Source organism: Labrus bergylta, chromosome 11, assembly GCF_963930695.1.
Source record: "Labrus bergylta chromosome 11, fLabBer1.1, whole genome shotgun sequence".
NCBI classification, from domain to species: Eukaryota; Metazoa; Chordata; class Actinopteri; order Labriformes; family Labridae; genus Labrus; species Labrus bergylta.
In genome coordinates, this window is record NC_089205.1 from 17,196,083 (window position 1) to 17,222,472 (window position 26,390).

General features: G+C 37.5%; 1 protein-coding gene across 1 annotated transcript; it reads left to right on the plus strand.

The window, feature by feature from the left end:
- The first annotated feature begins 3,594 nt into the window (after nt 1-3,594).
- ttc12 (tetratricopeptide repeat domain 12) lies at nt 3,595-20,546 on the plus strand. The gene is made up of 21 exons (XM_020654055.3): nt 3,595-3,737; nt 4,267-4,424; nt 4,737-4,758; nt 6,337-6,414; nt 6,551-6,672; nt 7,011-7,070; nt 7,548-7,619; nt 8,582-8,642; nt 9,084-9,272; nt 11,681-11,750; nt 12,748-12,836; nt 13,002-13,170; nt 13,616-13,711; nt 14,686-14,749; nt 14,878-15,012; nt 15,464-15,556; nt 15,957-16,025; nt 18,105-18,206; nt 18,428-18,527; nt 18,748-18,976; nt 20,339-20,546. The coding sequence occupies exons 1-21, from the start codon at nt 3,671-3,673 to the stop codon at nt 20,406-20,408; spliced, it is 2,115 nt and encodes a 704-aa protein (XP_020509711.2). The 5' UTR covers nt 3,595-3,670; the 3' UTR covers nt 20,409-20,546.
- The last annotated feature ends 5,844 nt before the right edge of the window (nt 20,547-26,390 follow it).

A 26,390-nucleotide genomic window follows, 5' to 3' on the forward strand; every position in this document is an offset into this window, starting at 1 on the left:
GGCCTCTTTCCATGCTGGCTCTCTGTCTCAGCTGATGTGGTAAGAGTTATTCTTTTTGGGCCAAAGTCTGGATCCAATGGGTGCTGGGACTGAAAACCCCAACCCTTTTATTCTTCATGGGTGTGGTCTAAGAAGGGCGTATAACACTTAGACAAGACTTAAAAAAAACCAAAAAAAAAAAACCTTTATCTACACAGAAGGAAATCAGGGCTGTTTTGACATCTTTTATAACCTTAACTTTATTAGCTAATGTAAAATGAAAATGGAGGGAATCATGTCAAATAGCTGATAAAATCATCCCCTTTCTAAGACAAAGCTTTTAATTTTATTTTTTTTAGTATTTTCACGTCTGGGAAACTTTGCATCTGCCTGTTTCTTTTGCTGATGGTAACATACCTGAACATGACTCTGCACACGGTGTTCAACAACATCCTTGTTTAATTTTGATTTCTTTTGCAACACTGTATATTTGTGAAGTATTGAGGTGGGCTGGAAATCAATGCCAGTTATTCTAACAATTGGTTTAGTGACCCAGTTAAGGTGAAGATTTGCTTGTCGCCAGTTTCACATACACAAACCAAAAACAGTTTCACCTACACGAACCAAAATGGTTAGTGTTCCAGTGGTTGACCGATATACTAAGTTTCATCTCGTGTTTCTCATCCTGTTAGGTTTCTCAGAGGAAACGTAACAGGATGTTAACCATGAGAAACACGACATGAAACTTAGTATATCGGTTAGTTTTTAAATTGGACATGTTTTGTCACGTCAGACTTTTGCCCTTGTAAAGCAAGTCAGTTTGAATTTCAGAGAAGTACTATTATATTGTCAATGTCCACTTCCTTTTCTTATCAACGTCAATGTAAAAATACCGGCACTTCAAATTGGCATCAGTAGTTCTCGAAAAACAACTGTCTAAAATGCAGAAGTTCAGAAGTTGGCTGTTTTTTTTTTTACTGTGTATAACATTTGTTTATCAAGCCACATAACAAAAACTGCTGAAAGATGTCTATCAAATGGATGTTTTTTTTTCTCTCTACTGGCTCTATATGTTTGCTTTGATAACCTTACTAGAATATATTTTTTAAGCCCATGATGCTTTTTGAAGTGAGGTTCATGCTCTTAGATAACCCCAAATGAGAAAGTGGAGTTATGAGAAGTAGTCAATGGCCTTTCGGCAGATAATAGGAAAATAATTTCCTCAAAGAGAGCACTGTTCTTTTTGTATCTGTCAGCCTCAGAGACACGACACTGTGGCATCCAACACTCCAACATCCACAGCAGTTGGAGTCTGGCCATAGAAAAGCCCCAGTCTGTACAGTAAGCCATCACAACGATAACTCCATACTCACTGTATGGCTTCAAACCAAACAAACTGTGGAGTACTAGCGTTTAGTCTTTAGAACTCAAGGATGTACAATGAAGCGCCGCTAATTATCCTTGCATACACATTGCACAAGTAGCAGCTGCACATTCAATTATTTACATCATCTTAATTTTGAAAGCGAATTGTAAGTTAGCTCAACAGATTACTTTTTGAATGTATGTCTGAATGGATGTTAATCAGACATTTTATTGTTAAGTTCTGTCTCAGGGTCTGTCTCTGATCTCTTGACCTTTTGAGACCCTGGTCCTAGAAAGCTCTCCAGTTTCCTATTTTGAGACTTTAAAAGCCTCACAGGGGAATGTGTAAGATGTTTTGTAGGCAGGGTAGTTAAAAAAGAAAAAAATATATTATTGATACAAATCATTGATGTAATACTAAAACGTAATACTTCAACAAGTTGAGATTAAAATTATGGGGCTAGAGATGTGTCTGTGGAATGTTTTTATCCTCATTTGCTTTGTGCTAAAGAAGATAAAGAGTCCTTTTGTCTGTGGTTGCATTTGAATGGGATCGAGCAGTCAACAGAGACGCCAGAGGGATAAAGTCAATGCTCTCTTTCTTTTCTCAGAACTAATGATAAAGTCCAGATATAGCAAGTGAGGATATCCAATGTTAATGTCCTGATGTGTGGTGTGTGTCTCCATGATCCAATGCCTGCTATCTTCTTCCAGCTGAACACAACTTTAATTGAAGATATTCCCCATAAATAATACTTATTTTTACTCAGTCAATCATGTTATATGTGCTAAAACAAACAAAAAAACAGCTATTGAGTTTATGATTTGAAAGACTGACGTTGAAAGACTAAAGTGTTGTCTTCAATTGTTGCATGTATTGAACAAAACTTTAGGCTTTTAAAGGATTGGTAAAGATTTAAAAAAATACTCCTATGTAATATTATAAAACTTGGTGTATTACTTAATTATACTTGAGATAACTCATGCATGTTTTTATGGCATTGGTCCTAAATATTGTCTTGCAACAACATGTTTTTGACATCATGTTACCACTTCCCACAAGCCCACTTAACCCATTGGCAGCTTTTACTAAAAGGCTGGCTTGCAACTATTTTTTAGTTCAATAAAAGATCTGCGAGTGAGCTATGAAAACAGAATACTCTGCAGACATGTGCAACTCTCTGCATACAATATAATTCACTACTGCATGCATGACTGACTTTATAAGAATTGCGTGTGGCTGACAATCAATCAATGCTCCTCACTTTCCATTTTGTGGAATAAATAACTGCAATGTCTAGATGCCTGTCATAAACAATCTTTATCCATCTTCATGTTCTCGTAATAATAATTAAAATCTGAAATACTGTAATGCCAACTGAAATGCCTTGCAGCAAGCCTCTGCTCATCTCCTTCCTCGCTTGGAAGTCTAACTTTATTTAATTCTTTGTAACTGTAGGTATGTGTGGACAGTTTTTTATGAAAATGGTTATTCACTTACTGTGCCCTAAAGTCATGGCAACATTACATTTATCTTTTAATGAGAATCAGCTGAGGTTTTTGCATAGCTGAGTGTGACTAAAACCACCAGGAGGCAGTGTTGATCTTTTGCCGACCATAAGGAGGGCAGGAATTCAGGATGGAAGATGCTCGAAAATCAGATTGATGAAAAAGTTGAGGAGCAATCACACGACCACTGTATTGAATCCACAACACACACATAATTTATGCATAAAGAAAATGGGTTCCCCAAGCATGTAATTGCACAAGTTAAATTATAAATCAAATAGTAATGGCAAATCCTAAATTATTTAGTTGGATTCGTTACAGGAAATAGCCTACAATTTGACAATTAGGCTATGTTTTTTTGCAGTGAGGAAACAAACCGACCACCGACATTCAGGTAGGCTATGTAAACCTGCATGAGCTTTCATGAGCTTTCAGGTAGAGACAGAGAATTTTGTATTTCTGTGACACGTGCAAGTGTATAAGTAAGCGGAAAGTCACATATTTTTTGACAACAAAAAAATCACAAGAACACAAACAAGAAAGAGGTAGGCTAGAAGCCGAAAGTTACAATAGCCTTGGCGATATTACGATTTTTTTTTTTCACGGGAATGGCGCTTCATTCTAGTATTATTTTTTTAAATAACAATGTCAATCATTGTTCCTCATTCTTTATGTGAATGACGAACAATGGAGTTTACGAGTGTCCTTAAATGCATCACGTCACTATGGCAACCTAACGCTCATAACTCAGTAGGAAAAACTTTGAGCGTCAAATAAATAAACCATATAACTACATAAATAATACGCTGAGACTCACATGGACAAAAGCAAGATGGAGAAACTTGAAGACATCGAAATGTTTTTAAAGAATGTTGACACAATAAGTAAGTAAAATACCTTTCAACCAGTTTAAATAGCCAGAAGTGTGTCAAAGCGAGCAGAATTAACGTCATCGATGGTAGCGTGCTTTACTAAGCGGACAGGTGAGAGGTAGTAGGGCTATGTTCAAATACACGTAAAGGGACTCTTTTCACGTATCTTTCTCATGTGCTGAAGTGTTTCACTATTTAGCATTAGCTGAGAGAAAACGGCAAGCAATTCACTGTCTGAGTTACCACTTACCATTGTAACAAGTATCTTATTTGTGTAAAAACATATATGCTTGTTTGTACCTGTATTTTTTTAATGCTTCAAACGTTACTGTTAAAGAAGGGTTTTAAACGTGTTGTATGTTCACACTGTATGAATTGTTACTTTCGATTTGTGCAAAGCCAGTATAAGAATGCCATGTACATAACCTTGTTTTCTCCAAATGAACAAGTATCACATGTACAATTGACAACATGTGTGATTTCATTAATGATGAATGTACGAGTGAAGGCTTTAAACAGAATATGTTTGTATTTCTTTCAGATGAGCTAGTCAAGGATCTGGATTCCTCTGATGTTGAAGTCCAGCACAAAGCAATGGATAAAGCTGATAGCTTCATTGCTGCTTTGGATCAGCCCGGCTGCAGGACAAAAGTCAACAAGACTACAATTAACACGAACCCACCTCTCCAGCCTTCCTCGGTAAAGACATGCACATGAAGTCATAGTTGTACTACTTCTGCCCACTCTTCCTGTCTCAGTATTTTTTTCACTTTCGCTATGTTTTTGTTTTGTTTCTCTTCGACTGTGCTGTCTCTTTTCTCTCTTAATGTCCCTGTTCCTCCAACATGACATGCAGCACATGTATAACCAACACCCTTTTATGATCATGCCTAGTTTTACCAGACCTGTCGGGTTAGAAAGAATAAGTCAATGTATGTTGGTTTTAATGGTAAAGTTTTTTTTTATCTTATTTTTTACATCGTCTTAATAGTTCTTCTTTTTGTTTTACAGAGTGTGCACAATGAAAGTCCAGGTAAGCAAATCAAGGTTCTTCAAGCATACCTATATCTCCTAATTATACATGCCATGAAAGTTCTCTCTGAAAAATACAATAATAAATATTCTCTCCACATTTAGATTTTTCCTAAGATATACCCAGATGACAGTAAATATTTAACCAAATAAAATAGCTATGAATACTGTATGTTGATGAAGCTTTACATGGCAAATGTTTTTTTGCAAAATGATATGCCTGCCTATAATGCTCCTATCAAAACTGCTGTTTCAGCAGCAGTTGTTTATAACATCCTTCACCATGAAGCACTCCAGCTCATGTTGCATGTCAGCCAGTCTTTGTTTTTATCAATTGACAGTCTATTATACAGTAGGTTCCTTTAACATTTATTTTCCTCATTATTATGAGGCCACACTTAAGCTAGGTGCAGACATGACATTTTCCTGAGGCGTAAGGGGATGTTTTAATCAACTGTGCTTGTTTGGCAGGTAGATGACTCACCATGCACTATACTAGAAAGAGAGGTATGAGTTGTGTCCTTGTGTAGTTTAAAAGCACATATGGCAACTTTTGTCACAAGGTTGGCTATTTTTTTGTGCTATCTGTCACTTGTCTGCTGAGACCATTCAGACACAGCGTCACTTTTTTATTTTTTGTCCAACAACTATTTTTGTCCACAAAGTTGGCAGAAGTTTAATAAGGCTGTGAAAGTTGACTCCGTTACTAAGCTGTCTATGTCCTGGTGAGGAAGGCATTACTATGAATCAGAGAACAAACTTGAATTGAGATTACTGATATCTTTTTGTTGTAGTGTTTTTTATCTTATAATGTTAAGTGGAGTGGACACTTGTGGTATAAGTTCACCAAGCCTCAAAAAATTGGATAATGTCACAAAAGCCAAACTAGTTGGAGCCGGTTCGAGGTAATCATGTATTTCTGTATGGTGAGATGTAACACTGGTGATCCTTAAAGCAAGTATGACTTTTTCACAACATCTCTCTTGAGTACACATCCTTTAACTCCAGCAACCTGAAACAACTTTTCATCCAATCAACACTTCATTTCAATTCTTTCAACGGCAAAACTCATCAAAAACTGCAAAGCTGCAAATACGTGAACCTTTTACACCTCTGTGTGTGAAACTACTAATATTCAAGTTGACACATCAAACATTCAATTCACAAAATGCAGAAGAGAAGAAATGTAATGCTTGAGGCTTTGGAGACAGCAAAACATTTTTTTTATTTTACCCCCACTGATATTTATTACACTGGACTCGGAGCAATACTGGTCCTGTCTTTGGTTGAACATTTGTTTTGTATTAAAAATCCTGCACAGAAAGAACCCTGTGGGGTTTTTGCATTCATTAGACACGACCTTTAAAACCTAGTTTAATAAAGTTTTTTTTTCTGAGCTTGACCTCAGTTTTGTATACTGATATTTGTTTTTTTGCTTATTTAAAACTTTGATAAGAACAACCTTTTTAAAAACCTTTGACGTGTTCTTTTGCATCAGTATTGCATGCTTAAAAATATCATAACAGGTCCTGCTTTGATTGAAGCACTTTTGCTTAAGAGTTTTCTATTTTTCAACCAGAGAATTTCATGAAGATCATGGAGAAGGATGCTGAAGAGAGGAGTGTGAGAAGGATCGAAAGAGAGAAAAGGGCAACTGGTATGTGATTCCCTGTTTCTTAAATGTCTTATTCAAAGTTAAAAACAGGTTTTTTCTTTAATTGCTGCACAGTGGGCTACCATTATGTCCATTTAAAAATGTTGTGCTGTATCTGTCGCTGTATCTGTCACTGCAGCCCTCAAAGACAGGGGGAACAAAGCTTTTGCTCTTGGAGACTATGAAACTGCTCTGAAGTATTACAGTGATGGCTTAGAGGAGCTACGGGATATGCAGCCATTGTACACCAACAGAGCACAGGTGAATATTTTTAACTTATGTTATTCACATTTAGATGTTTTATAATTAAGACACATGTTGTGTTTTTTTATAAAAAACTTTGTAATATAATTCAGTGTCTTTGACTTCATCCTTCTAAACGCTAAACTGTAAAATAGAGTTAAGGATTTAAACCTCAGTGTGACTTTACATGCTTTTAAGATGATTATAAAGTCAATATGTTTCTCCACAAAGATTCTGTGGTATTTAAATAACCAAGCACTTCTACACCACTCCATTCTTTACCTTGGCTTTCTAGGTTTATTTAAATCTGTTATTTATATCCAGTTATCTTGTGTTTTATGTTTTAATCTATTCAGACCTACATGAAGCTGGGAAAGCATGAGGAGGCCGTCAGTGACTGTGAATGGGCTCTGAAGGTAAGGTCTGGATGGGAACAGAGGTTTGTCATTTCCTACATCATTTGTCACGTAGTCATCAGAGGCATTGTGAGCCTTTGACCCCAGTGGAGCTATTTTTGGTTCTACCCTGCTCCTCACTCACAGCATGAACACATACAGATACAGTACACTGGTCATGTAACATGCAGGAATGATCCCTGAAGTGAACACTGTTTAAAAACAGACAAAAAAATGAAATTATCTTTGTTCTTCCCAGTTGAGTATGTGTTTGGAGATTACTTAAAAAAAGATAACGTCTGGTTTTGGATGGCAAATATACCCGATTGAACATCTGTTCCTCCTCTGGTCTGAGCTTCCTGGAGTGTAGGTCTCTGAAATCTCTCTCTAACTGTGCTGGTGTTATCAATTCACAAACATTGAATCATAATTATGTAGATGCGCTGATGATGAAGTGCTTTAACTGATTCTCTCCCATGATAATTTTGCCTCTACCAGTGTAATGAGAAGTGCATAAAGGCTTACCTACTCATGGGGAAAGCATATCTAGCATTGAAGAATTATAATGAGGTGAGTATGATTGCCTTTCATTTCAGCTAATCACACCACATTCTTTACACATTGCTCCTGCATACAAATATCCACACTTGGTGTCTCATCAAAATATAGCAGAGACATAGCTTTATCTTGAGGGTTGTATAAGTGTGACACATTAAAGTAGTCCTAGCCTCACAAACCATTTTGTAAACTCTTAGCTGGATTCACTATCTGCGCCGTCTCAGGGTGTAATTCACAAAGCATAAAGCGCTTATGATATTTCTTGCTCCGTTCAGTTTACTTTAGGTTTGCGTCTGACTGAGGAGAAAAGCCGCCTGCACCCTTTACTCCGTGTGGCGCTGTGTCTCATGCTGACAGAGCTGTTTTGTCCACATAAAGACAATGAGGCCGGGCAGCGGTTCCCAAACATTTTCTGCCGAGCCCCCCTTGTAGATAATTTCAAGCCCCCCCACCCCTCACCATACACACCAAGACATAAACATATACACAAAGGATTTACACAAATAACACTGTAAGTCACACTCTGCCTATATTTTTAGATCTGAACATTGTCTAATAATAATCTATAATTATAATGGTAATGTCAAAGTAATATTAACACACTTTAATTACACATCATCTATTTTAAAATGAATACAGAGGCTGAATTGTTTCCCTGATTGCTGGAAAGTTTGTGTATGACATCTCTTGTGAATACTGCGGCGTAGTCACTACCTGATCTCACCAGACAGGTTTGGCTCCACTCTAACTGTGCGTGGCTGTTAGTGCCGGTGTTTGTGAATTAGACGCTTTTAGACGAAGTAGAGCAATCCTTTTATGAATAAGGCCCTCTGACTTCTGGGGATTTCAATCTATTCGTTAGTATAACACACACTGATCATTGTGGTCTTTTGGAGGCGCAAGAAACATAATAAAAATGGACCAGAAGAAAGTGATGCACATCCCATAATGAACCCAATATTACTCTCTTTCAGTCAAGAAACTGCTTTGAAAAGATAGAGGAGATAGAACCGGGGAAGAATAAAATGGCTAAAGGTAATGACTCATTTTTCTTTTGGGGTTAGAAAGCTATAAACACATATAAGTCATTTCTTAATTAGTGCCCTTATTGTTAGTGCCCAGTCATTCTATATTTTAGATCACATACATCTTGATATAATTCCATGTTATTGTTTCTTCATTTGTGACAGTGGCCCTGCCATTTAAGGCATAAATTAAACTGATCTTTAAAACTTTGTTAAACAGTTGAATTGTTTTTAGATTAGCTTCACGTTTCTTTACTTTGTGTCATTCATCCATATATACACAAATGTTGAAATTTGTGACGTAGCATTCATGGGCAACATACCTCTACTGTATCTCTACCTCCTTAACAGCTGTTGCACTAGAAGAAAGTTCTCTCATTACTGTGACGGTGACATCACTGTTACTGCTATGGAAAAATCGCTTTCTCTCTCTCTCTCTCTCTCTCTACAGAACTCCTGATGCAGGTCAACTTGGTAGAGGAAAAAGAGAGTCAGGAGTTAAAGGCAATGCAAGAGTTTGACAAGGGAGAGGGGAAGGAAACAACAGTGCACCAGCTGCTGGAAAAGCTGTCAAAGCCTGGCCAAATGCCCTTCTACTATTGTGGAGGACTGGACATTCTGTCACAGGCAGTCAGTGACTGTGAGTGGTCTTTTGGGAGAAACGACACACAGAATTGTCTGTATCCTCTAATCTCCTTGTTCTCACTCTTTCCTATGAAAACCTCTTTCACGTGTTCCCCTCTTGTCCGTTACAAAAGCTCAAAGACCTTTTAGTCAGGAGGAGGCCAGGGAAGTAGTACTCAAGTACTCACAAGAAGGGGGACTCTGAACAGTCCATCACTGATTCTCCTCATGCTCCTTTTGCTTGTCACACTGAACACATTTCCAATACATGCAGTAAATTTACCCTGTAAGAGCGACACTGTGTCAGGGCTACCTGATGGTCCAATGAGTGTAGGTCTATATCTCAAAACACTACATAACACTGTAAGATAACCCTTAAAGAATTGTCTGAAACTTGCTGTGCAGAGCATGTGTATTCTGCTATCAGATCCATATCGGCAAGTTTCATTCTAGCTTTCAATGCCTGGCGATGAGTGAAACCTCAAGTGACTGTACGATTTGATTTGTGATTATGATCATCTCTATTAGCAGCATAAGACAGTCCCTTGATGTATAAATGTCATTGTAATTTGGTTACTGAACTGCTGAGTGGACTTTTCTAAGCCAGCAGTGTCAGCTCTTCCATCATTCAAGTGATATTATAAAAAGTTACAGTCTCCTGAAATGAAATCACTGATATTAAGCTATTGTAATATCCTTTATTATATGTACAAGGTTGTGTAGACAATATGACTTCTAGCAGGTTTTTGGAAACACATACAGAGGGGGGTTGTTATTGGATGGTTGCAAACACTATTAAGCCCTCTGGAGCGGTCTCAAGAGCAATTTAATGAAACACCTGTGATAGCAAGTGTCCGCTCAGAAACACACCTGCACTCAATTCTGTCAGAGTATGTAGCTAGTGAATGGTGGTAGCTGGTCTTTGTGTTGTACATTTATGACAAGCCTAGCCTGAGGTCATTTTGGTTGACAGGATCCTCAGAATTATATGGCTTATATATAATTAAGAGAAAGCTCTTGTCAGGGCATTAAGAATTCCTGGACATTTCCCTGATCAGGAAAAAATAGAAAATGAAGAACTTTTCTAAGAGCATGGGTCCACACAGTTTCAATCACAAACCTGGACTATCCCTGACTGCAACATGACGGGACAAATGTATAACATTTCTGCTTCCCATTTATACTTGATGTATCTGTCTTCTATCTAGCACAATGCTTGTTGTTTAAGAGGGGTTTGAAAAGGCGGCGACCAAACACATGCTGTACTGGAAGATGCCCTCATGGCTCTAATTTAATCTCATCTAAAAAAAAAAAAAGAAAGAAAACAAAAGCATGATCTTGTGCTTGTAAAGTTGTTGGGCAAGAAATGTTCCAACCCATCCACTCATTTGATAAGGATGTCATCAGATTGAAAAAGTGACGGATATTTGTTTAGCATGTCCTCTGCTGTTAAAAAAAAGGCTCCACTGTGCACAGAAAGCAGTTGCTCTCCCCCAGGTTATTTTAAGTTTGATCTGAAAGGCCTTTTGGATTAAACTTTAAATCACCATGACCTGGATGACTGAGAACCTTCACCGACATGACTCTCCCCCAGGTCGTTGATCCCCCTCTGACAGCTGTGGATATATTTTTAAGTTTTTTGACCGAAAGAATGACTTTGAAACTGCAGACAGATAATTTAGTAACTATTTATTTTTAGATATTGCCACAGGCAGTAACTACATCTTCTGTATATTATTCTTGTTTTACAATTCATCAAGGTTAATGGCACTCTAAGCAGTAACTATTTTTATTGCAGGTAGGACACAAGACATTCTGATATGCTCTTCCCCATTGTAACTCTCATCTAGCTATGGTGTTGCTTCAGTAGCTGTGACAATACACCCAAGCATGAAGGAATACTAGAGTGAAACTTTAATCAGCATAGTGCTAGCTCTTTATGCTTCTATTAACTTGTATACCTTTCTCTACAACTACATATTCTGTTACATTTCATGCCCATTGCATTATGGGAAACATTTATTTTCCATTTTCTTCATTGAGATGAATACAAGTCTACTGTCATATGATGTAAAGCCTGTCTCGCAGTGCCATTCAATGGAAAAGGGCAAAATGTACAACTCGCAGCAGGATCGCAGCAGACCTGGCATTTCAAGCGTTCTCCTCTAAAAGTACTCCCTCACTGCTCTGCTCTACTTTTTGTTTACTCAAACTCACTGTTTGTGGGACCATTCCTCACTGTACACTCCCTTACTCTCTTAACATATTCTATTTATTCTTGTCTCACTTGGCCTTGTAAACCAGTGAACAATACAAGCTAAACTAAAAGTGAGAGGTGCTGTGTTTCAAGGCCACTTGGCGGTGATATATATACTGTATACAGTCTTCTGTCCTCTTACACTATCTGCTGTTTTCTTCTACCAGGTACACACCAGACCCTTTTCAGACTCAACAATGGCTTCAGTATCATCAGCAGCAATGACATGGTGAGGAGGTAAGAATACCGGAGGGAGAGGTAGCTGTCAGCTCTCTGTGTTGCACTGACAGATGGACCCAGAGACAGGGGAATACAGAGACAATGATCGTCTAAACTAGAGAGATGATCCCTCCTCCTCCCCCTCTCTCCCCCCTTCCATCTCTCACTGTTTGTTAGTGTGATAGCCCAAAGAAGAAAAGATGATCACTCTGAAGATTGAGATGAGCCCTGAAACAAGCCAAAGTCCTGTGTCCTATCCCACAAAGAGGCCTTTTTCTGTCACATACATCCTACTTTGTCCGTTGTTAGCGCTTTCATTATTCAAGTTAGAACACAGTGTCCCGAAAGTAGACAGTGCCAAGAAATTGTGGTCCAAGCATGATGGAAAGAGATGAGATATTGCTGTCAGCCAGAAACAGCCAACTGGAATAAATATGAGCCCTGTAGTAAAGAGGGCCAGTGCTTTGTTGCTTGTCCTGATCCCAGTCTTAAGGAGCATGCTGAGTTCATGCCCTCTTGGCACTGCCATAGAAGGACTCAATTATTCAATTATTTAAAAAAATAAAAAAATAAAAAAATATTGGGAGCTTTTATTTAGCTTTTTGGCACAGGACAGTGGATAGAATCGGAAACTGGTGGGAGAGAGAGAGAGAGAGAGAGTGGGTAAGGAGCCACAGGTCAGACCATAACCCTTTTAAGGACAACCGTCTCTGTGTATGGGTACTGCTAGGCCAACCGGGGGAACCAGACCAAATTATTTATTTGAAGAGTAAAACTTGTTTTAGAGAATAGTGTTCTAGAGAATAAAGTTGAGGGCACTCCTCCTCCATATAAAATTGATCAAGGTTTAAAAAAACAGTGCATAAAAGAATAAGATGTGATACTCATTTTCAGTGGCATACTGTAACATGTTTACTTTTAAAAGTAATTATTTATTTCAATAATATTTCTGTTTGATTTGCACATTAATCAAAAAAGAGAAACACTAAGATCAGTGTCTTGTTGATTTCCACAGCTGCCTGTTACAGGAAACAAAGGGTCCAGACCACCAGGAGTTGTGTGCTTCTGTTCTGAAGTTATGGAGAGTTATTTGTTATGGAAATGGTATGTTGTGTTTGGAATTGAATAGCACTTATTTATTTTTCTCTGTGTCGAACAAGCCATGTTCCAGCACACATACTGTTTATTTCATGTTTACAGAGAGGATAATTTCACAGGAGACAAAACAGGGCACTGTATACGTCGAACTCATTCATGTTCATGTTTCAGATGAAAACCAAAAGCTGTTGATGACATGCCCGGTCACCAGACAGTCCATCGTTGACTTGGTTATGGCAGAGCATGTTGCAGTCCGGCTGGAATGCTTGGCATTGCTGTATATGTTCTCAGAGAAACCACACGGCAGACGTTTGGCTATTGACAACCTAAATATTTTCTCGTAAGACACTCCTTCATTTCGTCATCAGACACACCTCATCAGAGTAATAATGAAGCATTTCACAATCCAATCTTTGTGAAATCTGTGGTCAGCCCTGAGCTATATTTTTGTAATTTTCAATCCAATTGCCATGGCCATTTAATGAGATTTCAGAAATGTTGTGTATCATTGCTCTGGGACCTAGTTTAAAAATGACACCAAGTGGCCCAGGTGACTTCAAATTATATGTAGTTCTGATTATATCTGAGCTGCAGCTAAATGGATTTTCAGAAAACTGTTCCTTTTGGCATTGTTATCTAATGTATTGATCCAAAGGTGGACACCATCATTATTTTGGTACACAACATATTCACTTATACCTTGATGACAGTCATTATTTTTGTGTTTTTCTCTCTCTCTCTCTTTTTCTTCTTCTCCTCACACTACTCTTAATCTGGATAAATAGGTTGGCGAGGAACCTCATGATGTGCATTGCAGAGCCAAAGCGGCAGGAAGAGAACACAGCAGTCAATATTCTGGAAAAGTTTGCAGTTGAAAACAAGTATTACTGATACACAGCTCACCCAAAACTCCAGACTTATTCTCCTCACATACGAGAAATGAATACTTTTATTCCTGCAAGAGGAAATAACTCATTCAGATACTGTGCAGGGTTCAGAATATGACCCACAAAGCAGTCAATTACCCTCCCATACATCATAACCATATATATTAAAAGCACTTTAAAACCCGTCTTCACGTCACGTCAGGAGGGGTCCCATGAGGAATGGAAAGTGTGACATCTTTCATAATTCAATATGTGTGATCCAAGTGTTAATGTCACTTGAAGGCAAAAGGCCATCCTCAACCTGTTTCCCTCTCTGGTGCCTCATGAAAATAGACATGAAAGAAACAACCCAGGCTGTTGAACACAGCAGGATATAAGTCAAGATGTCAAGCAGTGAAATGGAGGGATACATTTTTTCCTGTCCTGAACTCCAAGAGAGTTACTCAACAAAAACATGTTATATCCTGGAGAGGGTTCCGATTATTTGTAGAAGCTCAGCTCGGTCAATGTTGATATTATCCATATGAAATTAAAGTAATACTCATCCTGATTAATATTTTATTCCACATTTCTGCTTTTAAGACAGTAACATACATGTATGTACACCCGCACATGTGCATGTATGTACACTACACTGTCATACACGGTTCAAAGCATATTGAAGTATGGACCTCAGGCAGAAGTCAAATCAACTTGAATGTGCTGTTCTGTTTCACAGTGAATCTATCTGCCCTTTACTGCATTCAATGTGGATAAGTGAGACTTTGGAGATTTGACAATCAGTGCTTTTTCACTACTCTTTTGAATGCAACACAGATGATCAGTGAAAACCCTCAGCTCAGGATCAGATTTGATTTAATAACTACCTACAGCCACTGTTCATATTTATGCATAAAAAAAACGAATACTTTACACACATAGTATGTCTGTATACACGTATGTAGAAATGTTTTTATGTTCTCTTACAGATTTCTCAAACAGCTCAGGAGTGTGTTAACAGACTCTGTTATCTTGCCATTTACAACAATACTGGTAAGATTTGAAGATGCAGTGACTCGTGTTGAGATACAATACTGAACTTTGCTAAATATTTGCCATACACTCGTATTCATGTGTGTTAAAACGTGTGTCTTGCTTATTTTCATATGTTTACTCCTCAGAAAAACGTCAGCCCATCGAGTCGGCATGTCCTTCCATCCCTGATATCCACTGTTGACCGTCTGGCTAGAGATGATGTCATCCATCGCAATTTTGCTCTCAATCCAGAGTGTTGGAAAGCTTTTCTGGATGCTATTGTTAGTATCCTTACAAACTGGTTCCTTTGCATAGAAAAACAAACGTTCTTTTAGTGACATTCAGAAGCACTGCGATTATGAGACGCCTTTATATAATAATAATAATAATAATAATAATAATAATAACAATAAAGTTTATTTATGAAGCACTTATCAAAACCAACGTCACAAAGTGCTTTACAGAAAAAAGAAAAAATCCCAACAGTCAAATACACAACAACAAAATCCTATTAAAAGCATGAAAAATAAAACAATAGTGCCGCAATCATCCAATTAACATAGAAAATAGAAACAACCGAGACAAAGATTGGCTAAAGTTAACAGTAAAACAAATAAAACCTCATAGATGAAACAAGGATATAGTAAAACAAAAATAAATAATAAAAATAATCTGTCAGGGATCTTACGAAGATGTTACGCTGGTTTTTAATCGTACTTTATGCTTTTGCAGAAGCAGTGCATTGTATGTGAATACAAAGAGGTGCTTTACCCTCTGCTTGGTTTGATCATCAACTTGTCCAATGTCACCTCTCCAGCCCTTCAGGTAAAGCCGCTGATGTGTGATTTTTTATTTGTGATACTAATATTGAATTTCAGTCATAAATTGATGTGCTTAAATATATTTTGTTTTTACCTCTGTTATCTATATATATATATGTCTCTGTTATCTTTATAGATATATACCTTTGTTATCTTTATAGTTGGCACTACTCATTTTGATATGATGATACTGTATCTTCTGTAAGGTAAATGTCCCTCTTACCATTGAAATCCCGAAGATTAAAAAATACTGCATTGTAAAAGAAGAGGAAAAAAGAAGCCATTGGAATGGGTCAGCAGAGGGAGGGGTATCTGTGTGAATCGGGTGTGACCTAAGCAGTCACCTAATCAGAGGTGAAATGTATGTGAAAATTGGTTTGGCCTTTTTTGTCCCCTTTCTGTAGGATCATGCTGTTTCACTCTGTGACTGCTGTCTGAGCTTGCTGCAGGATAGTGATGGAGGAGTTATAACAGTGAGTGAACAGTACTTTAGCACTGCACTACAGTACTCAGGAGGATTGATCAAAAAAAATCTAAAAGATTGAAGGCATCAAGCGTGAGGCTGCTTAGCAGTTTGACTTCATCAGAACTCTCACTTAGCTTTTTATGTTTGACCAAGGAAGTTTTGAAAAGTAGAATTACTTTTTTTTCTCCAGTTGTTGAAGATTCTTTCAGAAAATGTATTCTGGCTATTTAAAAAAAAAAAAAGTTGCATCCATGAGTCACCATTTTTTAAGCAAGGAGAAAACACTTAAGATATTTGTCTTGAATATACTGTCAGCCTTTTTAAAGGCATGTGAACTCACTGGCAATATGCCCCAAATGCTGGTTGCAATCCTCAGTATTCATTGCATCTTGTATAGGTGTCATTACATTTGATTGAAACTCCAGCTCCAGGTGCTGCTGTCTGTGTTAATGGCTGTTATAGCAATTTCACACTGCCTAAGAAAAGCCTTTAGAGTCCCTCTCCTCTGCCTACCTGTCTCTTAATTCTATTTCAATGCTTACTTTGTGCCTGGCTTGCATTTTTCTTCCTTGCCACCTGGTGTCAACATCCTGTTTTTTATTTCCTCAATGTTTTTCTCTGCTCTGATCTTGTCATGTCCTGACATTTCCCACCTTCTGTTCTTAACACATCTTAATATTAGTTTTTGGTAGCCCTTAGCCCCTTGTCAGTAGTGACCCCAATGTTCATATTATTTCTGTTCCAGTTTTTTTTCTTTCACTTTTATACATTAAGGTTGATCATTTTCTTTCTTTTTTTCCGAGCATGCACATATGAGTCGGGAGGCCCTTGCTTGACACCCTCTGGTGAAACATTTAGTAATAATATAAACATTTCTTGAAGATTTGAAAGTTTTACATATGATACTCCTTTTCAACAAGTTTAAGTAAGTCTCAGAGCTCCCCAAACATGTCTGTGAAGTTTCTTCCTGAAAAACCAGTCCAAACCTGTATTTGATCATGCCTTTGAACCCCTCTATTTCAGCCCTGCTCAGAACAGGCTGTTTCTGAGTCTGAAGCTTTAAATGCAAATGAGCTGAGTTTGACCATACCCCTCTAGAAAGACTACCCTTTGTGATGTCATGAAGGGAACATCTCCAAACGTCCTGTTGGGACCACATTTTCTGAAAAGTGGAGCAGGCAAAAGACAGAGAGGATGGACTTACTCATGAATATTTTAATTAGACAGGCCGGGGACATATATTATTGTTTGAAAAACATGGTAAAGTGTACATACTTCTTTTTGATATTCACATTTTGAACTTTAAAAAGAGCATTCATCAATTTTAGGCCACTAGGGAGCAGAAGAAAATCACATTTCCCTTTGCTGTAATATAACAGACATGTAGCAACATTATCAGCTGAGCTGCCTGCCTTACAAATTTAGGGTGGTATTTTTTTTGGCCTCCTACCTCTGTTGTCCTTAGATAAAATATTTGGGACGTTACTAACATTGTTTGTTTTATATTCTTATTATCTAGATAATTTACCTTGTTGTTAGTTTTATTCTTAAAAGACATATGTAATAATACAAGTTTATCAAAAACCCACAACCATTTTTTTACCAATTTATTCACTTGGCGATGTAATATGTACTCTTGACCTTCAAAATGTAAAGACTCTCAAATTATTGTATCCTTTAAAGACTAATTAAGTGTACTCTTCATTTTCTGAAATGGCTTCTTTTGAGAAGTCACTAAACTCTGCCCTTAATTTTCTCCATGCAATAGCTCTGTGTCCTTCAACAGATCCTGTCTGAACACAAAGCAGACACCCACTCAGTACACTTTTCTAATTCTTTTTAACACTTTGTATCTTCACTTTTTCTTTCAACTATCTTCTCTTTATCAGGGTCACCATGATGTGTTGTTCATCTAAATGTGTTTGCGGTCAACACTCTCACCCTTTTTACGATTTCTCCCATTAGAATGTTATCTTAATCCGGTGATATCCTGTCTATTTCTCTGTCTTCCCATTTGTTCATTTTCTTTGATAACTTCTTATAGTTTCCTCCTGTTGTTTTTCCTCTATTCTTCTTTGTCTTCCAGAGAGCCGCAGGTGTGCTGAGCACTGTCCTCCCTCAGTCCTCGGAGGCTGTCCTGCATGTTATTGAGGGGGGTGTGGTTCGGACCATGCGTCGGCTACTAAAGGTGCAACACTGCATGTACAGCCAAGTTTTCGTGAATACATCAGCCCTTTGTATAGATTCAGTGATTGGGGAAAACTGTTTGTACTCTTCACGTGTGACTGACTTCACCACACGTCTCTTTTTTCTTTTTGCCTGACCCTGAGTGTTTACATTACATTCTAATTCATAGTCACATGTTCTAGTCATTTCATGTAGTTATTATTTTTGTGTCTGTCTTCTCAGGGAACCGGGCAGGCTGCTACTAAGTATGCCATTAAGACTCTGACAGTGTGTACTGCTGCCAGTCAGTTGGCTCGGGAGGAGCTGTTGAAGTCTGATAAAAGTGAGAAATGATTGACATAGTGGCTACTACTTTCATCACTGCATAACAAATTGGGAGTTGACCTAATATGCAAACTAAATGTGTATGTGAGTTTGTATGAGTGCATTTCTGTTTGTTGCTATGTGTGTATGCATACTGTATACATGTGTGTGCCTGGTTCAGTTTATCTGCAAATAGATCTTTCCCTTCATATTTGCTTTTCATTTATCGTTCTACATAGAACTGTCAATTTTGCGTTGTGTGCTGGGTTCCAGCTGTGATGAGATGGTAACAGGAAACGCAGCCCTGTGCCTGGCTCATTGTCTTGAGTTGGAGGGAATTGCCAGCAATCTGCTGGGCACTGATATTGTGCCGCTACTTCTTCGCCACGCTGCAGGGGACGCTAAGAGGACAGCTGTGAGGCAAAATGCAGCTATCGCTCTTGGGAAGCTGTGTCGATCTGAGCCCAGGTGCCCTCTCACCTCACTCTACAAACCACATGCTGTTGATTACATCTACCAAACTAGCCTGAAGGAGAACTAATAGACCAGACAAAATCCCACACTGACATTAGGGTAGATACAGTGATGCAACAGTATAGCTTTGGTTAGAGATGCTGGTAACACACGAGGCAAATCTATGACGTTTAGCACATGTTGACTAAAGATAATCAATTCTTTTTTAGGTTGTCCGTTCAGTATTTGCATCTCAAATATAGGACTAATGATTTATTTGGTATGAAAACCATTTCTTTATTTCTTAATGAACCCTTTATGTTTATCATATTTGTCATATTTGTCATTATATTATATTATTATATATATAAACATTATATACTTTTTTCCTTCAAACAATCTTCAATTGAACTGCTGCAGAGTGATCTTGTGCAAGTGATGATTGACTCACAGCATTAATGTGTTGCATTAGCTTTAACAATACCACGTTGTCCTAATGGTTGCACTTCGTTAACTGCTTAATCATGATGGATAGGCTCATGGCCAACATATCCTGAACCTTACTTTTTAATAAGCGGTAGAGAACAAGAAATAGTTATGCTACGGAGTGTGGCAGGGAAACTGCTTTTGACGCCATTATATTGGTCAAAGGTTTCAAGTCTTGCTTTAGATTTGGCCATTTGATTTTTTATTAGCTGTATTGTTTAGTTCAACAAAAATGTTTACATGAAAATTGCCGCGGTTTGGATACAACTCAAAACTACAGCTGACTATTCATTTCTTGGCTATCTTTTTATCTGACCACAATTTTCACAGAATATTGTTTTGTCCGTAAATGTGCCAGTTTCATTTCACAACTGACAAAAGTGCTTCTTTTGTCAAACCAAGAGTCAAATAGCCCAGATAACAACAATGTACTTTTATTTAATTGATATCAAAAAGAAATCCAGCAGTCTTATTTTTTTACTTTCTTAAAAACAAAGGGAGAACTGTTCTGGATTTGCATTTGTTTATTTAGTCTGAACATGTACACAATAATTTCCACACTTCAAGGTAAGAAAACTAAATAAGTGATGATCACATGCTTGACTGAACAATGAATTTGTTGGCAATTTTCTGAATACTGAAGCCCCTCTGGTTATGAGAGAGTGATTGTTGTGTGGAATCATCCTTAATGATAGAAGATGGCAGCAACAAACAAATGTCTTTGTTCGTAGGAACACGTTTGCTTTGCCTGACGGCCACACAGAGCTCTGCTGTGAACGTGCTGATCTTTAGTTTCCAAGCTAACACATTCTCACAAGTCTAGTTTCATCTGAAGGACAACCAACTCATGACTGACACTTTCCTTACTGTACTGTTTTTTATCAATTGCAGACATATAAACAAACTCCGAGAACTTCATGGCCTTGAGATCTTGCACTCCTGTATGAAGCTCATCACTTGAACACACCTTATGTTGTATCACCTCCTTTCTTGTCATCACTTTTGTTCTCTTCGTTATTCTTTTTTAAGCTTGACAGCTGAGGTACCACATTTCATTTGATATACAATTGAATGTCTAACTAACTAAATAAAAAACTAAAATAAATGTTTTCTTTTTTTGTCTCTTTTCTATTTTTCTTTTTCTTTTTCTTTTACATGTCAGAAATAAACTGAACTACAATGTTCATCGTTTTTTTTAAAATGAGAAAAGCAAAAGACATATTGACAATAATAATAAAGATTTGTCTTCTAATTCCTTAAACTAAATCAAGATGGTCGCAAATATGAGGAAAGATCTACTCAGGCCTTATTTTTTCATACCTATGGTGATTTTATTTGTCATTCACCATGAATACATCAGGGTATAGGTGAAAATAGAACATGTCTTTCTCTCTAAATTTCATTTATTTTATTGGATCAAATATCAACAATGTTAATTTAAATGTAAGACAGAAAGCGCTGCTTTAACTACTCACCTACAGACACTAACTCACTGATGACTTAAGAGTAGCTGACATGTATCAGGCAGCCTTCACATTTTGACTGTATACATTAACAAAGGAAAAAGAGCACTACAGCCTATTCATACTGTAGAGCTACATTCATTGTGGAACGTTCCTTTCTGTGTGATAACAGCTCTCACCACTACACTACAGTGCTGCTCTCACTGCACCACTGCAAGAAGGTCAGAGCTATAACTCTTCTGGTTAAATGTTTGTACACTGAGAGCACTCTTGTAGAGCTGTATTACTGGCAAAGCCAAGTAAAGTAGCCTCTGGCTGCACTATATGTTGAAATAGCTTAATAGTCTGGAAGATGTTGTTTCAGGCAGGTGAGAATGTATTTGTGGATGCAGGTCTGCACAAACCTCTAACTGGTTGGCCATGGGGTAAGGACTGGCATAAGCTAAACTTTAACCTTTATGCCACAGTGTTGTACAGAGAGTCAATTCTCTGTTGTTACCACATATTTCTGTCAGTTTCATGAATATACTGACATCTGTGGTCAGTGTCAATCAAAGGGTTGTTGACATAATTTAACTGGGAATGTTTTTAGTGTTAGCCAGGTCGTTTGTGCTGATAAAAGTGGATTGTCTAACTCAAGCATACTTTTCAATTTCTGTGGTACTTCAATGTGCAAATCAGAACTTTTATCACATCTGCTAGGTGATAATTGTTAATGGAGACATCCCACTCTTTTAATTTGTTTTACTCCTGGTTGTCTACCAGCCCACCACTATAGGCCTAATGGAAATATCTCACACAGAAATGAAAGATGGTAACCCCCTTCTTACTGGTTTTAAGAGATGACATCACATCAGTCCTATCCTTGCGTCCCTCACCTCCCTATCTGTTTTAGAATTGATTTGAAGGCGTTTTTACTGATCACTTCTAAAGCTTGTCTGGGACTAGCCCTTACATTCAGGAATGCTGATCCCTTTTGAGCCATCTATAGCAACCTCAGATCCTCATGACAGGCCCTCTGGTCATTCCAAAGTCGAGACTCAAATCAAAAGGAGAGATCGTGCTCCTGCCATGAGGGCCCCTCAACACTGAACGAGCTGCCTGAGGAGATAAAGTGGCAGATTGAGTCACGTCTTTTAAAACACTTCTTCAAACTCACGCTTACAGATTGGCTTTAATATGATGTCACGTTTTTTAAATGCTTTTTTCTTTTCTCTTTTCTCTTTCTGCTCTAAATCTAGTTATATTCCTGTCTACGATTTGCCCTTCATATTGTTCTTTGTTTGCCTTCCTTGCTTTTATTTACTTACCTTGTATGTATTCATCTTTTTCTGTCTTTATTTCCTGTGATGTCATGTCGTCCTCTTCTTATAATATTTTCATAATATATCTTTATATAATCTTTGTGTATTTCTTCTATTGGTTTACTTTCTTACTTGAACCCCCTTTCGCATCCTGCCTGGTGTATCTATATTGTTCCTTCATTTGGATTTCCTCCTGTTGATCTTTTGAGTTTGCATTTTGTTCTTTGTTTCCTTTTTGTTTGAATTTTAACTACGGTTTCTTGACATTGAAGTTCCTCTAAGGGTAAACCCAACTCATATGTTCCTTTGACTTTGACCTTAAGCTCAGCAATGAGGCTGATTTTTTTTTTAGGTTTTGAGCAAAATATCTTTGCAAATATTGAATAGATAACCTTTACATTTGGAACAAACATACACACCCCTATAGAATGAGTATAATATATTTACGAATCTTCATGTGTAAATGTGTGTATAACCTAATACTGCTCATCTTATTTGTTGCTTATTAGCAACTGAAAATATGCTAACATGCTAAATAAAGATGGCTAACATTCAGCTACACTTGCCAAACATTTGCATTTAAGCATTTCCATGAGAGCAGGTTTATCATAGCGTTATTAGTGTTTTGTGCAGACCTTAACCTATATCATGATTTAGGTGTCATAGCTCTAAGCATGCAGGTACACATAAAGAGGCTGGGTATATTGTGCAGTTTATGGTATAGATATTACATACATTATTAATTATTGTTTTGCATAAATATGATTATGAGTCAGACCTAATTTTTTAAAATGTATTTTTCTTTACACATTTTGTACCTTCTGCAGCATTTCACCTGCAGTGAAGCTAAAGTCAACAGTTACTGAGGAACCTAATCCACATATATATGACCTGCAGAGGACAGAAACCCGAGGTATTTTCATGATTTATTTTATTTATTCAACACATGCAATGAAAGTGGCTTCATATGTAAAATACAAAGTAGATGCTATGCTTATAGATTTATAGCCGTGGCTAACTTGCAACCCCGGCCCCTGGCTGTAAGTTTTAGAATAACACACAAGCATTAGACTAGATACAGACTTTATTATGTAATACAAATAAGAAACTAAGAACAATCAGTACATTAAGGATTATAAAGGGAAACAGAAACAGTCAATGCTCACAGACTTGCTTCATGACACCATCTGTGCAGGTCTGCAAACATCTGCTCAGATGGATTAAACAGAAATAACATTCAGTGGAGCTCAAGTTATTGACCAACGAAGACTGAATAGAAATGAGGAGGCTTTACTGTTTCATATTAGCATGTTTACAGGTATGTACAGAGTTGATTTTTCATATGTGCAGTAGAATGCTTCATCTCATCATGTGCCAGCTCATTTAAACAACTGCTAATACAAATTTAATTAAATAGTACAATCAGTTTAAGTTTTAGATATAAAGTCTTGATTATACATGTTACAAATAGTTTTATCCTCAGCGGTACAACTTCAACATTTTCCTTAATTTTCTTTAAAAAATAAATAAATTTAACATTTAAATGTGAAGCATAAGAAGAGAAGAAAAACGTTTTTTTTTTTTTTTTTTTTTACTATTTGACTTTAAATTTAAACTAAAATTATGGGGGAGCAAATAAGATAAATTGTATATATGCTAATTTACAATTTATTAAAAATTTAAAATCAACCATTTTATATTAATTTACTTACTCAAACATCTCAGGTACATCACTAAGTGTGCCTCCAATTGCTCAGGCTTATGCAATATCTTATCACCATATAATGTGAGCTCATTACTCTGACAGTGTTTTTATAATGAAGTTCTTATGTCTATGTGTATTACTTTCCTATGCATCTGTCTTATGAAATAAATGTGCAAAGGGGGGTCCATGCCACCCCTGGCCACCCCTCTGGACACTCCACTGCTGGTGGCTAAGACTCACTGGAACACATCAGAGGCGAGGCATACATCCAAAATAAACCTGGCCTGTTAATTATGTTGCTGTAGCAGCCATTTGCAGAAAGAAGTAGGCTAATATCATGTGACTGATGTCATATTCTAGTTAAATAGATGTTTCCTTGTGGTACTGATGACGTGTGGACTCACTGATTAAACATAAGGCTTTAGATCAAGCGGCCAATTACTAGTGTTAATGGGCAAAACCTGCTGTTCAGCTGTAAGCCATAAAGGAGGTGGAGAGGAAGTAATAAGGCTCTTTGAGAATTCAAACATTGTTAACTATGAGTTGCCACTTAAATATTTTCGGGTAGTTTCACTTTCCAAACTGAAGCAAAAAGTACCCTGACTTTGTCTTTGTGTCTGATTAGCCTTATGGAAGACATAAGGAGGGTAGGCCTTATTCCTTCCTGCAAGAGCCACACATATCTGTTTGTTTTTTTGTAAACGCTTTTGACATATTGATGGCTGTAGGGATATGGCAGATTTCAACAAAATGCTTCTCAAATAAGTTGCCAATCCCAGCTTTCGTTATTACAGAAAGACTCTTGTGCTGACAGAGGGGAAGGAAGCCAGTTGGAATGGAAATTAGACCTGAAGTCCCTTGTTCAGACATAAATTTGCACCAAGCTGCAGACAAAATGTTGATTCTTGGAATGCATAATATTGTAAGTTTTAAAGAAACCTAATGACCTGTATTGCTATCTTTTACTTCATTCTAAAAAAATGTGCAACCAGCAGACTGTTATGTCAAGTCTGTAGCTGTAATGCTGGATGTGGTAGCAGGCATCTAAAAATAGTACTGCCTAATTGGCACCATCCTAATTTATCACTATTTCCTCCTTGAGAATACCCAGAGTGAGGTCTAGACTTCATCTATTAGTCATCAAAATATTGATCCAAATAAACCATATCGCCTCGAAATTAGCTTGCTATACAGATGTTATTTTTTAAAATAAAGACGTGACAATAGCTATATATTAATAAACATCCATCATCTATATTATTGATTCTCAGTTGGATCCTCCATTAGCACTAACAAATAATTTTAATGGTGCGTTCCATTTATCTTGTTAGCTAATACCTGACGATAACAACACACTTAGTGATGGCTGATTCACAAAACAAACATGACAACATATCAACAGATAGAACTTACACTATCGGTTTGATTGATTACATTTTTACATTACATTACATTGATTTTGATACACAAAAAGAGGACTACCTTGCTATTAAACACAATAGTTACAGCTTAAACATATGCACGGAGCAGACATGTTGTTTTTTAGTCAGGCTACTAAAGGTTCTCCCAGTTTCCAAGTTGGAATTCCGACTTCAGGGGGGCATTCCTGACGACGCATCAGACCGGCAACTCAGAATTTCCGCCTTTTGCAACGAATGGAACTCGTTTTGATGCAAGTAGTTGGTGCTGCAAGGAAAAAGGTTGGCATAGATCTGCAATATTTATTAATCCCTATTGAGTTTTATTTTCAATGTAAAAGAAGAACAAAACATTGATTGAAATTATTTGTTTGTTATTTTCAGTCAGAGCAGAAAAAGAAGATTTTCAAGGTTTCCTGGCAAAACAAACCAGAGGCACACCTGTCAGAGAGGATTTGCTTTTGAGGAGAGAAAACACAATTGGTCGTGGCGCAGAAGCAATACCTCAAGAACATTTGGATCAACACAGTGCTGTGGCAGTGACTACCAAGTTTCCAGGGGGGGTCTTGATTGACACCAGACCAACGACTCCTTTTAAGAAAACAAAAAACACGAAAGCACCAGCTAGACTTGCCTCACCAAGTGGGGAACCTTTTGCTATCAGAAATGGGCATAAAATACTCAGATTAATGAGAGACAATCCATCAGCTATGAGGATTCATACTGTGTCAGACGAAACATTTAACATGATAATGAGCGGATCGTTTTTTTTTTTTTTTTTTTTTTTAAGATTTATTTTTGGGCTTTTGGGCCTTTAATGCAGAGATAGGACAGTGGATAGAGTCGGCAACCAGGGAGAGAGAGTGGGGAATGATATGCGGAAAGAGGCCACGGGCGGAAGTGAACCTGGACCTCCAGCTTGAGATGACAGCCTCGATACATGGGGTGCGCGCCCTAACCATTGCGCCACCAGCGCACCCCCGATTTCTTTTCTACACAAGCTGCATTTGAATCAATGATGAATGGCACCATCGGGCCTGATCTCCATTCATC